The sequence below is a fragment of the Excalfactoria chinensis genome, chromosome 6 (assembly GCF_039878825.1).
Source record: "Excalfactoria chinensis isolate bCotChi1 chromosome 6, bCotChi1.hap2, whole genome shotgun sequence".
Lineage (NCBI taxonomy): Eukaryota > Metazoa > Chordata > Aves > Galliformes > Phasianidae > Excalfactoria > Excalfactoria chinensis.
This window is the reverse complement of record NC_092830.1, coordinates 15,153,872-15,169,652: the sequence shown is the minus strand read 5'-3', so window position 1 is coordinate 15,169,652 and position 15,781 is coordinate 15,153,872. Positions and strand designations below refer to the sequence as shown.

Here is a 15,781-nt window from a genome sequence, read left to right as displayed (position 1 = left end):
CAGCTTGACCACGTATCTAAACTCCAGAAACTTAGAAGACTGAACGTTTTAAGTAGGAGCAGCAGCAATCACCAAGAAATCGCAACCAAAGGGTGCAGCAGTACTCTCAGCTCAGCCCCTCAGCATTCCCTACAAACCTGCTCCAGACATTTCTCACAACAGTCCTATTATTCTTGTGTGAGCAATTCCTCTCTGATGTCCTCTGCCTGCTGCATAGGGAGGGGTGAGCTCCAGAACCTTCCCACGTTGCTTACAGTGGACTCCAGCACACTGCTCCCTCTTGCCTCAGAGCAGATGCTGAGGTGTCCTTGACATGCATTTCTCTGTGTGAGGAGTGTGCAGAGAAGGCAGCATGAGCCATGTGAGTCATCGCTCTGAACAGTTCAGCAATCCTCCAGGACCTGGGTTTTCTCTCTGCCTGTTAACACGGAACTGCAGATATTACGGCTTGAACTGTAAATGTGGTTGAATGACACTGTAATCAGCTTATCTCTGTATGGCCTAGAAATTGGAGGTGGCCTGAGGGGCTGCCGTACATCTTTATTTATTTTTGGAATGCCTTTGCACAGAGGGCATGGATTCCTTATTTGTATTTCCTTATATTGTACCTCGGTGTGTGGAGAGTTAGCCATGCTATGCTAGCTTTAGGACACCTTTGGGAATCAATGCATGGCCAAAATTCTTAACCTACTCTAAGAGGAAGGCTCCCTTTTTTTCAGCTACTGACTAGAAATGCAGGCATATCTCCAGTGGAAGGGGCTGCCCACGGTAGTTGAAGAGTGCGGCCCTTCTCAGGAGTGAGCTGAACTGAGACAATCTTGACTCTCCACTTCCTTTGGAGGAAGAGTTAGCACTTGAATGTGTTGACAGGTTGACAAACAAATACACATTTAAAATCAATTCAGGCTCCCTTCCACCCATATGAACCTTTGTTAGCATTCATTTACTTTTACTAAATTCAGGCAGTACTGTTTGAGAGCCAGTGTGCCCTTTTTGTACAGTTTTTGGGTACGTGGCCTCAAGTGTTTGTAGTCTTGTGCTGTTTTCCTCCCAGTAATCATCCTGGGAAAGGAAATCACACTCCCCTTTTTCCACCTGGAAATTGTTAATGCAAGGTTAGAGCAAAGTCACGCTCCCGCTTAACTTGTGGTCATTACTTCTGCCCGCCCTGCACTGCCCACAAGACCTCGGCGCTGAATGAAGCAGAGCTCTTGCTGCAGCACGCGGCTCCTGTTATGTGCTCCTAGAGAACAAGCAGGTGGTGTGTTTGGGAGGAGATAGGCTTCATGGTGTGCTGCGAGATGTGGGAGTCCATATTATATCCTGCACGCATTTTAGGTTTCACGTTCCTGCCAGAGTAGCTGGTGATGGTTTTTAAAGGAGTTCTGTTTACTTCCGGTGTTGGTAAGTGAATGTTGGAATGTTCTTAAAACTGAATTCTGCATCAGGTGCTTTTTGTGGGGAAAGCAGCAGCTCCTCTGGAATGAGGAGTTACACCATGTGACTGCTGGTAGCTTTTGCAAGAAGTAAATAGATATTTCTGCTTTGAGATGGCCTGTGATTACTGACAAGTTGACTTACCGTATGTCTGCAACAGTGAATGTATGAATTTAAATTTCAGTGTTTTTATGGTAGTTTTTGATCTGATGAGACAGTAGCAGCTGTAGCTTTTTGAGCTTTAGAACCTAGGCGGGAGGAATGCTACACATTGCATTTCTAAAGCAGGCGTGACGTTTGGCTTTTTCTTCCATTTTAGCCAAATTACAGGAGGCAAACCGCTGAGTGTGGAGGTGGCCGGGGTGGAGTACATGAACGATGACCCTGCCATGATGGATGTCCTTTACGCCAAAGTCCACATGAAGGATGGCTCGGACAAGTGAGTTCCTCATGCCCCTTTCCCTCAGCCCCCAGCGTGCGGGCAGCACTGAGCAGCAGCAGGAGAACCCTTGGCTGTCCAAAGTCGGTGGGTGCTGCTCACGATCCTTGGGCCAACAGTCAGGAAGATTAAGTCATTCTCGCTTCCTAAACCAGTTAAGGCAGTGATGTGTTTGCTCTCTGAATCAGCCAGTGGTGGTGGTGCGGTGAAGGATGTCATTTGTTTCAGTAGCAGTCTGTCGGAGTGAGTAATGGCGTTGTGGCTCAGGCAGTGATGAGATGGGCAAGGAGGTGCTCCCCAGGTAACTTAAAACACAGGACAACTTGGCCTCTGCTGCTTGTTTTCCAACGGACAGACCAGGTGAATCTGAACAGCCTGATTTACTCTGCAGCATTTCATTATCTTTAAAAGCCAGTTTCACCAAGAAGTCCTTAGAAAAGTGCAACTTGGGCACAGCAGTTTGTTTCTTGTGTCTTTGAGTAGCATCACACTGGGTGTGAAACACCTGTCTTCTGACCTCTGGTCTGAAATATCAAAGCCAAATTGGTGTGTTTGTGCTGTTCACTGCTCTTGACGCTGCTTCAGCTGAAGGCTCTGCCACAGCCCTGTCCAGGATGCAGTGGTGGCTGGACAGCCTTCCCCCCATCTCATTTTTGACAAGTGCATCACCAACAGCAGCATAATCTCTAAGTGCTTTTTCAAAGACTGGGAAGTGCAAGAGCCATCATCTTCCTGAATGTGAGATGGGTGGGAAGGAGGGAGGGGAGCAGCCAGGAGAGCATTAGCCTTCTCTTTTTGAGTATTGGCCTCTTTTTTAGCTTGATCTTTTTCCAGCAGTGCTGCCCTTGCTGAAGGACAACAGGAGCTAGCAGGGGGGTGAACAGGAGCTAGCAGGGGGGTGAACAGCAGCTGAGGGAGGAAGGTGCCAATAGGAACCTGTTCAAGGAGGAAGGGATGTGTTCTAGCATTTCCTTTCCCCAGGGGCGCCATGCTTGATGCCCTGGGGAAAAGCACACTTTAGTTGCTCTGTTGAAGTAAGAGATCGGATGTGAGATAAGAAAATGGGTGGGGAAATGAAAGTGTAACAATTGCTGAGGGGTGATAGGAGCTTAAATCTTTTCCCATTCTTAGCTCTTCCACTTTGAAGTCTGTCCTGCCTTGACAGAGGTGAGATAAAGCAGAGGGGGAGGGTGGAGAACCAGGGCAATCTATTTTAGCTGAGGGGAGGAAGTGAGGGAAAGGCACTCAGAAGGATGAGGCAGAGGCAGATGTGGGATGACCCATATGCGATTCAGTTGGAGTTGTAGAAATCACTATGTATCAGCTCACCAAGCTGCGCTATGGACCCCTTTTCTTCTGAGTCACTGGATCACCCCTTAGGTGTGGTGCTTGCAAGTCTGCTTGCACTTCTGTGTATGTCTGTGACCAGAGAGGAATCCTGTAGAACCTAAGTGGGCGGGATGTAATATGGGACAAGAGTGCCCGTGTTTGGGAGCTGCTTGGATTGCTGAGGACTGTCCCTGTGGCTTGCCTCAGGTGCCAGCCCTGCCCGTTCTGCTGAGGAGCCTCTTAGCCATAGTGCTGGAACAAAATGACAATGGGCTGCCAGAGCTGTCTCTGGCTGGGGAGAGAAATGAGACCTTCCAATCTACCTGCCATTGCAACTGGAGACATGTTTCCCAAGAAAGGGGCTTGCTGCTGAGGTGGTGTCTCCTCTGTCCTTCATGGAGGTCCCTAGCTGAGATTCTGGCATAACCCGGACCTTGTGCTTTGCATGGCAACTGGAGGCTGCCAGGCTTCTGTTCTGCAACACTGTTTGTTGCTTTTGCTTAGGAATAGGCTCAGAGAGGGCCACGTGATTGTAACATTTTCTCCTCAGCCAGGCAGGCTTTGCCCTCACCTGTGAATTGATTCATCTCTCCCAGCAGAATGAATTGGCACTTGTCTCTCTTGCCTGCTGAAACCTGCTGCTTTTTGCTCAGGGACACGAGCAAAGCAGGTTGGGAGCAGTTTCTCAACTGCAAGGCCAATGCTGGAGGAGCGTAGCAGCCACGTGCTGTGCCGTGCTGTGCTGTGCTGGCTCAGGCTTCTGCAGCCCATGTGAGAGGTGTGCGCCTTCCTGCCTCCTGCAAGATGTCCTGCTGGCTCTGTGTGGCTCCTGGAGTGGCTGGGGGTGGAGTTCCTTCCTGATCTTTGGATGATCTTGATCAGCTTAAGCCATAAAGCAGGAGATTTGATTTACCCGACTTAGCTTGCATAACTGCAGACAGCATTAGGGGCTGGCAAGCCCTTCTGCACATAGAATGGCTCAGACTGAGAGAAAGAAAGAGAGAGAGAGATCATGCTCTGATGCCTCCCGCACGGCAAATAATTTCCATTATAATTCATTCTAATTTGCTTTATTTCCTTGATTAACTTTATAATGCAATAAAGCCCCATTTTCACTTGAGCTATTCTCTGTTAATTTGTTTTAGTATTGTCCGTAATGATATTCATTTAATCTTTGTCATTGCTAATTTTAAAAATCACTGATGTAAAGCCAGAAAACAGCAGAAAACCATGACAGTCGGAAGCTGGAGAGTCTAGAAATTGCTGCGTGGCTGCCGGCAGCCCACCGGGGTGAGACATGATGGGGCGGCAGAGGAATTGGCAGCCAGAGCGCGGCTACCTCAAGCCCTGGGGGCAGCCTCTGCCTCTCCCAGCTTCAGCCTGCTGCTCTGCAGAGCTGTGGGCCCTGCGCCAAGCAGGTCCCATGGGGACGGAAGTGCCTGAACACCCCGGGGATTGTAGGTTTGGGCACTGGCAGCAAGCTCTTTGCTATGCTAAATCTGCCCTGCTTTGTTGCTTGTGTGCAGCGCAAGCCTTGCAAATGGAGGAAGGATGGAGGAAGCATTGTGAAACAGCCAGAACTTTTTACAGGATAACTGAATTCTGATAGTTCCATTAACTTCTGCTCTTTTCCAAGTGAATGCAGACACCTCATTTCACACATGCTGCCCTTCCTGGCAGAAAAGCAAAACACTGACAGTGCAGGAATTTCTCATTGGCTTACTTTGCTCCGTTCTTTCTCCTTTTGCTTTCCCAGGCTGCAGGTGATTGCTGATCAGCTGGTGGAAAGGTTCGTGGCCTCTGGTCTGATGCTTAGGGAATGGGATAGGGTGAAACTGCATGCTACTGTCATGAACACACTCTTCCGGAAAGATCCAAGCGGTGGTGAGTATTCTTGTTCTTTACTGGTAAATGCATTGAATCGTTAGAATTGGAAGGGACCCTGAAAGACCATCTGGCCCAACTGGCCTGCAGTGAACACCCATAGCTCCATTGGGAGCTCTGAGCCCCATCCAGCCTGATCCTGCGTGTCTGTAGGGGCACCACCTCACTGGGCAGCCTGTTCCGGTGCCTCGCCACCTTTATTGTAAAACACCATTTCCTTATATCCAATCTAAATCTCCCCTCTTTCAATTAGAAGCCATTTCCTCACATCCGTTGAACACAGTACCACTGAACAGGAGGTGTTTTGGTCAGCAACTGTTGACTTTTACACTTTTTGTTTTGGGTGTTTTTTTTTTTTGTTTTTTTTTTTTTTTTTTAAATAATTTTTGTGCTTATTTTCATCTTAATCTTATTTTAATGTCTTGAAGATTGTCTGGGGGATGTTGCTAAATAAAACCCAAGAAAAAATGAAAGAGCAGCCAGCAGAGCAGGAGGAGGCGGGCATGCTTTGGGTACTTTCTGGGTCCTTTCTAAGGTTCTTCCTCACAATTTCAGACCCACTCTTGGCCAGCAGCACTCAGAAGGATCTGGACCAGCCTCTGAGTCGCTGCAAGGACATGAAGCCTGAAGTTGCCCTTTGGGGGGAGGGAAGCGGGGGGATGCTGGCAGTAGCATCCAGTCTGTGTGCTGAACTCCCCTATCAGGCATGTGAGGCATTCGGAGACAATGAGGAGAGCTTTACCCAGGCGGCCATAGAAATCACTTTATATTCAATACGGGATCTGAATAGTATTGCTGGTTGTGAGCAGGGCCTCATAGTTAATGCTGGAGATGTAGAAGAAATATTTAATATATTCAGTGAGTGTGGCAAAGGTCCCTTGGAAAGAACAGATCGTGTGCTTAGGGATTATATAAACTCCAGACATCCTCTGGGGAGATGGATCTGAGATGGAGACATTTGGCAGTCACTGTAGGCTCGGATTGCTGTTCTCCATGTCTCAGTGGGTGGCTGCTTCCCTGCCTCACATACACACACTTTGATGGTATGTGGGGATGCTCCCCACTGCAGGCAGTGCAGAATCACCCCAACAACAGCTGTGTGCAGGGTCTTTCTTCCAGGTGTTGCAGGTGATCCTGGTGGAAGCACTGATCCCGTAGTCAGCACAGTTATCTTTAAGATCAAAGTGGCAGTGTTTTTGCATGAAGAGCTGTGCAAGGATGGTTTATTAGCTGGCAGCTGACTTTGGGGAGGGGAGGAGTGGGGTATGAAGTACAGCACACACAGTTCTCCCATCTGAAGCTCATTCTGGTGGTGGCTTTTTGTCTTTCCAGCTGAAGAGCGGAGCAGCACAGTGACTGGTAAATCATCCTTCAAGGAGCGGGAGTCATTTAATGGGCGAAACATCCTCAAGGTCAGTATAAAACAATTAGAGAAATGGAGCTAGCTGCTGGGATTAGATAGCCAGAAGAGGTTGAAGCACTTCTTTAAAACTACTTTTGCCTTTGGCTTATGGGATCTCCCAGAGGGGGGGGATCTGTTTAGAAAATAAACAATCTAGATCACTTCTAATTGGGAGCACTGCAGTATTTAACAGAAGCTTTCTCTAAGCTGGTGAGCTCAGATCAGGAATACATCACACGAATGCTAAGTGGGTGTTGCTGTTGTCGTTCACTTTGCTCGTGTTTTACCCTGGAGACTTAGGCTCGTGTTGGTTTGCAGCCCACCAGAAAAGCAGACTTTGTTGCTCTTGTTTCACTCACTCATGCTTGTTTTTATGCCGCTAAAACTGCCGTTTCACATGCTCTTTTGGTTTGCTAAATCTCTGCTACTGGTTTACATGGTTCTGCTCTAGCATACCAGTGGATACTGGGGGTCCAAGTTGGCTTTGGTATTGATGGAGGGCAGGAAGCGAGATCCCACAGGCTGCAGAGGTGGCGTCGTTGGGCTGATGTGTGGTGCTCACACCCTATGAGTGTCCAGGGAGAAAAGATGAGCCCGGAGAAGGAAAACAGTGCTGGGTTGTAAGCCAATTTAAATCCTCATTGTGTGAGCTGATGTGTTATAAGAAGGAGGCAAGAGAATGCATGAATACATGTATTCACATCATGAAATGATAGATGTCCTGGTCACAAATTGGCAGCAAAGAGACATGAGCAAGGATGCAGGTGGGATGCAAGATGGACAGCTTGAAAGGACTGTGGGGCATCAGGACAGAAGAGGTCTGTTTTGTGTTTGCAGTTCTGCTGTGCAATGCATTAGGTGCTGCCTGCAAGGGATGTGCAGACAGAGAATGGAGCTGATTGATCTCCTCTGTGCAGAGGACAAACAAAGGGACAAAATTAGGTTAAGCTCTCGCTGGCTGTGTGAGCATGGTGTCATGACTCAGCACTGCCACGTGCAGAGTGCTTGCTGTGAGACTGCGGGGCTGTGTGGCAGAGCAGGCCAGTGATGGATTTGGCCCCTTTTTCAGCTCCCAGCACCTGAGCTGGCTCCAGAGAGGGCAGGTAGCAGCCCCAAGTGCCCAGAGGGACTCAGCTTCCAGGGAGTGTCTGCTTTTCACTTTGCCCATCAGTCCTTTTTGCATTTGCTGATCTTGTCCTTGGACTTCAGCTGCCCTTCTTCCTTAATGCTTCTCATCCAAAAACATGCACAATTTGGAAGGCATTATGCTGCTCCCTCAACTGTTTGCAACACTCACGGGTTGTACCGTGGGGCTGTGGGTCTCATGGTGCACAATGCTTAGAAATGCCCCAGCCCTACCTCAAATACCACTTCTTTTATTTGGCTCTGAAACTGAAGCCGAGATGCTTTTAAAACCCCTAATTGTTTCTGTACTGATGTAGCCCAAAGAGCTGCTGACTGTTTGGACTGTTGATAAATACTTCAAAGCGTGCCTTCCTGCAAGAAATATCATCCTTCTCCCCCGCCTCCACTACATTTCCTAACCTACTCACTTCGTATTTCCCTTTGGTCTCCCACGTGCCTGCAGCAGAGTGCCCGTTGGCATTAATTAATTACATGAGTCATAAATAGCTGCGGGCTTCTTACCCGAGGAGCCCAGCCCCAGCCAGCCGCCAGTGTGCTCCAGCATGACCTTGCAGAACTGCACCACGTCCTCTTTTATATACATTATTTATCTGCTGTTCAGTGAGGTTGCCCTCTCGCGAAGCGGCTGCGTTAGCTTCTGCAGCAGGATCTAAACGAAGGGCATTCTTGAGTGTGGTGTCAAGTCATCACGCTGGGCCTCCTCCTTGCACGGCTGTGGCATTGCCAGGCACGGGCTTGGCTTAGCAGAGGGCAGGACCTGCAGGTAATGGTGCACAGCAAGGTAAGGACGGCCTGATTCCACAGCTCCCCAGGGCCGCAGCTGATGCCTGTGTGCAGGTGCACTGGCAGCAGTGTTTGCCGATAGGCTGCCTGCACTACTTTGGGCTCCAGCTGGTATTTTGCTTTTGGCAGAACTCATCAGAATTTTATTGAATAATCCTTTGTTCTCCCCATTCCGCAGAGTTAAACATACACTCCTGTTTGTGCTAATAAATGGTTGTGCAGACCGGTGCCTTCCCACACTGCTCAGAAAATAGATCCTGTAGGATGAGTTACGTTGAGGAGTTTAAATTACTTCTGTCTTGAAGAATATCTGTGCAAAAGGTTCCCTGGTTTGCTTGGTGCAGAGAGCCCAGGGGAAGCATGTGAATGATTTGTGCCTCCCATGAAGGCGCGAGACGCTTTGGCTTTGTACTTGTCTAGCTGAGTCCCAAGGAACAGGGCTGCTTTATGAAGCACTTCATGCAGAGCGGTACGTATTACTTCCAGGATGGTGGCGTGCCAGCTCCTTGCACGTCCAAGTCACGGATCACAATTCTGCTCTAGCATCTCCCATGTGAGCACGGTCAGGCTGGGCACAGCGGGGAGATGCCAGCTTGGCAGCCCCTTCGTGCTGCTTCCTCATCCCCTGCCCTGCAGGGTGGCTGTGTGCCCAGTGTCGCAGCTGGCGCAGCGCTGGCACTGAGGTGGCTGGGGCAGCTGTGCGCATCTCCGGAGCCAGGGCTTGGCTGCCTTCAGGCTTTTATTTATTATTTACTTGGTTGTTTATTTATTTCCCTCTGTGAAAATGCTAAGGCTGTGGTGAATAAATAGAAATGCAAAGGAACGTGAACGTACAGCCAAAACGTTCCAGGATCCTTCTGAAAGGCTCACAGTAGGAAGAAAGCCGTCTGAACTCACGCAGTGTTAGAACTGAAGGGTAGCCTGTGCTGTGTTTGGACCAGAGGTAAGCACGTTTTGAGCAAGGAAAGGGGTGAACCTTGCTTTAATAGTTTATGAGATCATGGACAGAGAGAGCAGCCCTGCAGGTGTCGTGGAGCAAAGCTTGGGAGGACACTGAGCTGAATGCCAGACCCAGAGTTGGGTCTGTCAGTACAGGGGCAAGTGCTGCTGGGACAGACAGGGCATGACCCAACAGAGCTCCAGAATATAAGGGCATTAAGTTATGGGGCCATGTCCCCTGTCACTTGGTATTTTTGAGTGAAAGACCAGTGCTGGTGGGTTGCATGCAGACCTGGTGGTGTTCTGTGTTGCTACTTTTTGTCTTGCTGGACAAGAGTAGTGTAGCAGCTGTGTTATTGCAGCAGTTCAGTTTAAGGCGTTTGATGCAGCACCACGTGAAAGCAAAATCTTGGCCTGGAAGCCCTCCATGTACCCTGAAAATACCCTAAGCCCAGCAAACTGTTAAGCAGAGCAACATCTGCCCCTGCACAGTCACTGCTGCCAGTTTCCCCTCTGGATTGACGAGTGCTGCATTTGTTCTGGCACTCTGACTGTGTCTCTGCATCTTTCCTTTGGGAGTTAGAGGAGATGGACTCGTTTCCTGTCATAGTTTTTAAATCAAAAGACCCACGTTAGGCTGCCTAGTGTGCAGAAAGGATCTGGTGGTCCTCGGTGTTGTGATGAGAGCACGTACCCAGCACAACTAGGAGAATTGGAACATGTGTGCTCTGCAGAGGAGACATCTCTGCCTTCACTTCTGGGGGTGCTGCTATCGAGAGACAGGTGGTCAATGTGTGCATGATTCTGGGAGGAAAAGGAGATGTAGTTGGGTCTCTGTGAAGACACTTAGCTACAAATGGTCTGTGTTGAGTGGGGAGAAGAAAAAAAAGAGCACGTTGATGAGTGAAAGAGGGCAGCTTATTGCAGAGATGCTCTGGCCCTTCTGCTGGCTAATCCTCCCTGTCCGCCTGACTTAATGGGCTGGCTCTGTGACCAGGCTCCTCCTCTCAGTGACTGAATGGATCTGGGAGGTCACATTGGTGGGTCCTTGTCCTGGTGTTCCCAGGTGCCTTGCAAGCCTCCTGGCATCACTGCAGCAAAACCAAGGCCTGGGTCCTACAGCACCTACAGCAGCTGTTTGTGATAGAGAGTGCTGAGTGCCAAAGGGGTGAGGCTGCTTTGCAGAGATGCAGGGGTTGATCATTAATTCCTTAAACCAGTTGTACTGTGAATCCCTCACACTGGAAATTAGCATAGCCTTTAATGTGCTGGGGTGTTTTATTCTTGTCAGAAAGATGTGTGAGGATTCAGTAACCTCTAAATGTCCCACTTGTGTTTGTTTCTTAGTTTGCAGAATGCCTTTCACCATAGCAACTAGGGCTTGCTTTCCTCAAATGCATGCATTTTCATGGATTTGCAGCAAGGAGGGGAAACGACCCAAAACCCTGTGCTCAAACAAAGGCTTTGCAGTGTGACAGAAGCATTGCTGGGTTCTGCTCATGCCAGAGGAGCCAGACAGTCTCTGCTGAACAAAGCCTGGATCTGGCCCTAGATAGCTCTACTGGGAAGAAGGCAAGCCTTCACGTAGCCTCCTTCCCTGTTTCCCATGCAGATGGAACCCAGCAATGAGCTCCTTCTGCTGCAGGGATGTAGAGGACAGTGGGGCCATGACCTCCTGTGGCCTTTTCTGAGCTTGTTGATTTACGATCACCGTGTAAGATAGATGCAAAACACCCATGGAATGGCATTTGCTTACGTACCAAAAGCTCCGTGGCATTTACTCTGGCTCAGCAAAATAAAAGTATAAATAAGAAACCACCCATCACACATGCCAAGAACACCCTGAATTCTGTGCATCGCTCACTCTGATGTGAGTGCTGCTTTTCCAGGTAGAAGTGGTGTTTGTGTGACTGCTGTACAAGGGGCAGCACGGGTGATTTAAGCAGGAGGGCTTCTCCTTTGTCAGTGCTGATTCGTGTCTTGCACTGGGCTCGCACTAACCCGGGGTGCCACTCACTTGTCTAATTTCAGGTCTTGTGTTGCTTTGCTGCAGAGCAAGAGCATATAAATGACTGGACGAGCCAGGCTGAATGCTAATGGTAAGGGAGTTAGTGCTCTGCTTCTAGCAGAGACTCACTGCGCTCCCCCAAGATGGGCTGTCAGGGCTTCTGTGAGCGGCTTGCCTCCCTCCTGAAGTCTGGATACTTTCTTCTTCATAAGGGAAAAGAGGCTTGGGGTACCCAAGCAGTGTGAAGAGCCACAGGAAGGGAGCCCTGGCCGATGTCAGCAGGAGGTGGGAGCTCTGTGGAGAGGCATCGCTCTGAATGGGTGCTGCCTACCTGCTTCTGGTGCTCGTCTTGTGTTGCTGCTGGCGAGCTTCCAAGCACAATTAAACCTCTGGCAGATAGTCATTGGCATAGTGGTGTCCGCAGTGAATAACACAGGAATCAGATGTTTCTTTCTTGGCACCAAACTGTCTCAGAAACATATTTTGAAAGTGAAAATAGAAGAGGAAAAAAATCCATTAATTGAACAAGCTTCCCAGATCTTGACAGGTTGCCCAGTTGGGTTTCATCCTCCATGAGCCTGCAGAGGATTTGGTTTGGGTTTGTCTGGGGGACTTGTGGAGCTGTGATTCAAGCCTCTGCTGGAAGGGTTTGCTGCACTTCTTGGGGTGAAGAGGGAGGAGTTTCAGGGCAGCTTATGCAGGTGGAGGCTGTTGTGCTGGCCAGCAGAGCTTTGAGCAGAAGAGCACAAAACCAGACATGCTGACCCCACAGGTCCCTGTTTTACCAGCAGTTTCCCAGCACTGGGTTGTCTGTGAGCGGGAAGCAGCCGTGACAGAGGAGGAGCTCCTGCAGACAGAGGGTTTGCTGGAGTCTGATGACTCCACTTGGTCTTTAACATTTCTAAGCCAGCCAAGGAGAGCAGGGCATCTGGCTTTTCTTGCCTCTGGGCCCCAGGCGGATGACAGCATGCACGTTGCTCACCTGCAGGGCTGATTCACCACGGGCAGTCTTGTGATGCTGAGCCATTCTGCCCCTGCCCTAGGGCACTGCTTCCCAGCCTGGAGCTCCAGCAAAGCCAGCTCTTCCTTGCAGAGCAGGTGTGTGTGTGCATCTCTGCATCTTTTCCTGTGGTAATGCTGCTCTTTGCTGGGAGTTTTGAATTGCAAGGCATTGTGGTGAATTTTCACTCCCTTGGCATTTCTGAGCTCTCAGCAGGGCAGCGTGGGCTCGTTATCAGTTCAGGATAGGTCATTTTTGGCTGACTGCTGAAGACAACGTGAGGTTTTACAGCGATCAGTGACCATGATGGCTGCGCAGAACCCCAGCCAGGCTGTGTGAGCACATGCCAGAGATTATGTAGAGGAAGTTTTAAGTACCTTGGCCTCCCTCCCATCACCTGGGCTCCTTCTGTCCTCCCGCTGCCTCCTCGGGCAGGCCCATTAATACTTCTCACTCTTGTTGAGCCTGTGACAGGTGATGTGAAGGCATGAGCTTGCATTGGCAGCTCTGCTCTCTGTCAGCGGAGCCGAAGCGTGCTGCAGCCATCCCAGCGCTGGGCAGTGCCATGATTTATTGCTGCTGTTCCTGGGTTTGCACACAAAGGTGCTGCTGCTCTCCAGGAGGGCTGCTTGACAAATGCCCAAATGCGTACTTCATCCAGGGATCCTCTTTGGCACTTATTTCCCCAGTGCTTTAGTCGGGTCTGCTTCACAAGTTGAGACAAAGGGGGAAAACACACAGAAATAGCCCTCCTGGTTTTAATGTGCCGCTCTGACTTTGCTAACGAGTTGCTGTGGATGGGGGCTGATGTTGGGAGGAGCGTGTTTGGCTGATGACCGCAATTGCAGTTTGATGCATGAGTATTTCCCTGCTGTGCAGGCTCAGCATATCTCCAGTGCCTTCATGCTGAGGTGCAGGGCTCGAGGTTAAATGTTAGCAGTGTGCTCTCCTTGTTGAGGTCTAATTTGATTTGGAAAGGCAGAGGGTACTTAGTTGAGTGATGCTATTCCCTCAAGGGGCATTAGGAGCTGGCACGGCGTGTGCGGGGTCAGCTCTGCAAATTGAGCTTTCCCTCCATCGGGCTTGTTTTCATTTATTAAGAAATCCCCCATCCCACCCCCTTATTTATTCCTCAGGCAGCAGGGATGTAAATCCGTTGGCGTGTTTGGATTTAGGGCATTGCCTTGTTGCTGCTGAGCATGGTGTCCTGCTCCAGCCAGATGCTATGGCTTGCAGCAGCCCTGCGAGTGACCAGCATCTGCTCCCTGTGGATCCACACCTCCTCCTCTCTGTAGCCCTGTGGGAAGGGGAACTCCACCAACCTCCAGGGCTCTCCTTTTCCAGAAGAAAAGGCAAAACACGAAGTGCTTTTTCATTTCATTGGCCTCCCCACGAGCAGAGCCCTTCTGTGGTGGGAGATATAAATATCTTTCTTGGCTCTGCTTGGCTTCTCCCCAAGATAAATAGATGCAGAAGCAGAAAGTGGAGGCTGAGCCCTTTGGAGGGATCCTTTGGGATGACTGTGGGATGTCTGCTTGTCGCAGAGGCACGGAGCCCTTGAGGAGGTGCTCCAGGGCCTCTTTCTCAGTTGCACACAGTGGATCTGGGCTGTGTGGTGCCGTGACTCTGATACTCATGCATGGCATCCAGTTGCTTACGGGCATGGAGGAGCATCGGTGAAGAGCTGGCTTGAAAGGAGAGCAGGAAAAAAATGGGGCTGTGGCTGTCCTTTAAATCTTGTAGTGCGTTTGCTCTCAGAAAGTACAGCTGCATTACCAAAAATCAATAGTCCTAGCAGTGTTCTCCCTGGGAAACACACACGCTCAGACACGCAGGAGGTGGTAGTGCTTAAAAAAGGCCATGGGAATACCAAGTGCTTTGGTACAAAGGCTTTGCTTCACATCTAGCAGCGTGCAGATGGGGGAGCCTGGCCCCAGCTGCTGCCTCCTGGGGCTCTCCCATGGCCTCCCCCACCCGGTGGGGGCTGCCTCCATGGTTGCTTGGGAGGATACCATCCCTCTGCCCCAGCAAGAAGAAAAGGAGACCGACCTCTTCCCCAGCATCTCTTATTCATGAGGTGTTTAATCCGAAGTCCTACCCAGGCTTTTGGGAACATAATTAATCTTTAATTGCATTCATCTTTAATTGCATCAAATGGAGTTTGTGTGGTGGCAGCCATTCCTCTTCCCATCCTCCACACCCCTTGGAGAAACCCTTCTGGGACAGCCTTGTTCCAGTGGGGCTCTGGGGAAGCAATGGAGAGCCAAGGGGTGCTTCTTCCAGGCCAGCTGTTGGGGTTTTGACCATGAGGTGCAGGGAGGAGGAGGTGATGGAGGAACTGGCTTTGCAAAACAGTGCTTTTAATTCAGGGGTGCATTTTCTGCATCCTCGTGGGATGGAGCAGGAGCAGCACGTTGCTCTCTAAGGCTTTGCCTTCCCAGCAGTGTTGCTGAGCTTCCCTGTGAGAACCTGATGTCATCCTTTGGCTGGCTTTGTGGATGGGATGAATGGGCTGAGGCACGGTATGGCTCACGCCCGAGCCCACTGCCAGTCCGTGCCCAACAAAGGAAGATTGTTGAGCAGAGCAGGTCAGTGCTGGGATGGTGCCTGCTGCCCCCGGTTAGGGCCGAGCCGTGACCGTAAGCCCTGCGACCCGGGCCAGGAGCAAGCACCCTGTCCTCAGTGCGTGTGCCGTAGCTGTGCTGGGATGGAGGGAGCGGGCTTGGCAAGCAGCACGCGGCCCTACAACAGGAGCAGCTGCAGGCTGAGCTGCCCTTGTCATTCCTGAAAGGCTTTTTCTCCTCTCGTGCAGCTCTTTGAGAACTTCTCCTTCGGTGAGGCGCAGCTGGACGCGGTGCTGCTCTCCCAGCGCTACTCCTCGGATGCCTCCGGGTACTACGGCACAGCGGGTCGGCTGGTGCTGCGCTGACCACGGGACAGCGGCAGGGCCTGTGCGGGCTGTTTGCCACAGCAGCGACGAACGGCGGCTGCACGCGGCTCGGGGGCACCTTCCGCCTTGTAGCGTAGCCGTACCGCAGGGGGGAGCCTGGGGCTTATGGGGGGGATGTGGGATCCTCCCGCACCATTCGGCTGCGGCGAGGGCTCATCTCCAGCAGCGTGCCTGCCGTGTCGGCCTACGAATAAAGAAGTTCCGTTCACGGCAAGCGTTTGTCTCTCGTTGTACTGACGGCTCCCGATAAGCTCACAGCTTAGGTGAGGCTGCACCCCCCGCCATGCAGCTCAGGCACTGTGCGCCTCCAGGGATGGGGCACCCACAGCTCTGGGCGGCGGCGCCAGCGGCTCAGCATCCTCCCAGCGCCTAACCTGTATCTCAGATCTTTTCGGCCATTCCCCCTCGTGTTATCGCTCTGCCCGCGCACGGAGCGCGTTCCCCTCCCGCTGACAAGCTCCCGC

At 50.8% G+C, this 15,781-nt stretch overlaps 1 protein-coding gene across 3 annotated transcripts in view; it reads left to right on the top strand.

Moving 5' to 3' along the window:
- Positions 1-15,781, top strand: part of ASCC1 (activating signal cointegrator 1 complex subunit 1) — a 27,350-nt gene extending 11,569 nt beyond the window's left edge. Inside the window, exons 7-10 of one of the 3 annotated variants that reach the window (XM_072339843.1) lie at positions 1,757-1,876; positions 4,962-5,089; positions 6,422-6,501; positions 15,180-15,781. In XM_072339843.1, the coding sequence (XP_072195944.1) occupies positions 1,757-1,876; positions 4,962-5,089; positions 6,422-6,501; positions 15,180-15,296 (445 nt within the window). In that variant the 3' untranslated portion in view covers positions 15,297-15,781. Of the gene's footprint in view, positions 1-1,756; positions 1,877-4,961; positions 5,090-6,421; positions 6,502-10,706; positions 10,810-15,179 lie in introns of those variants that run through there. The other 2 variants (XM_072339842.1, XM_072339841.1) reach the window with 2 other exon arrangements.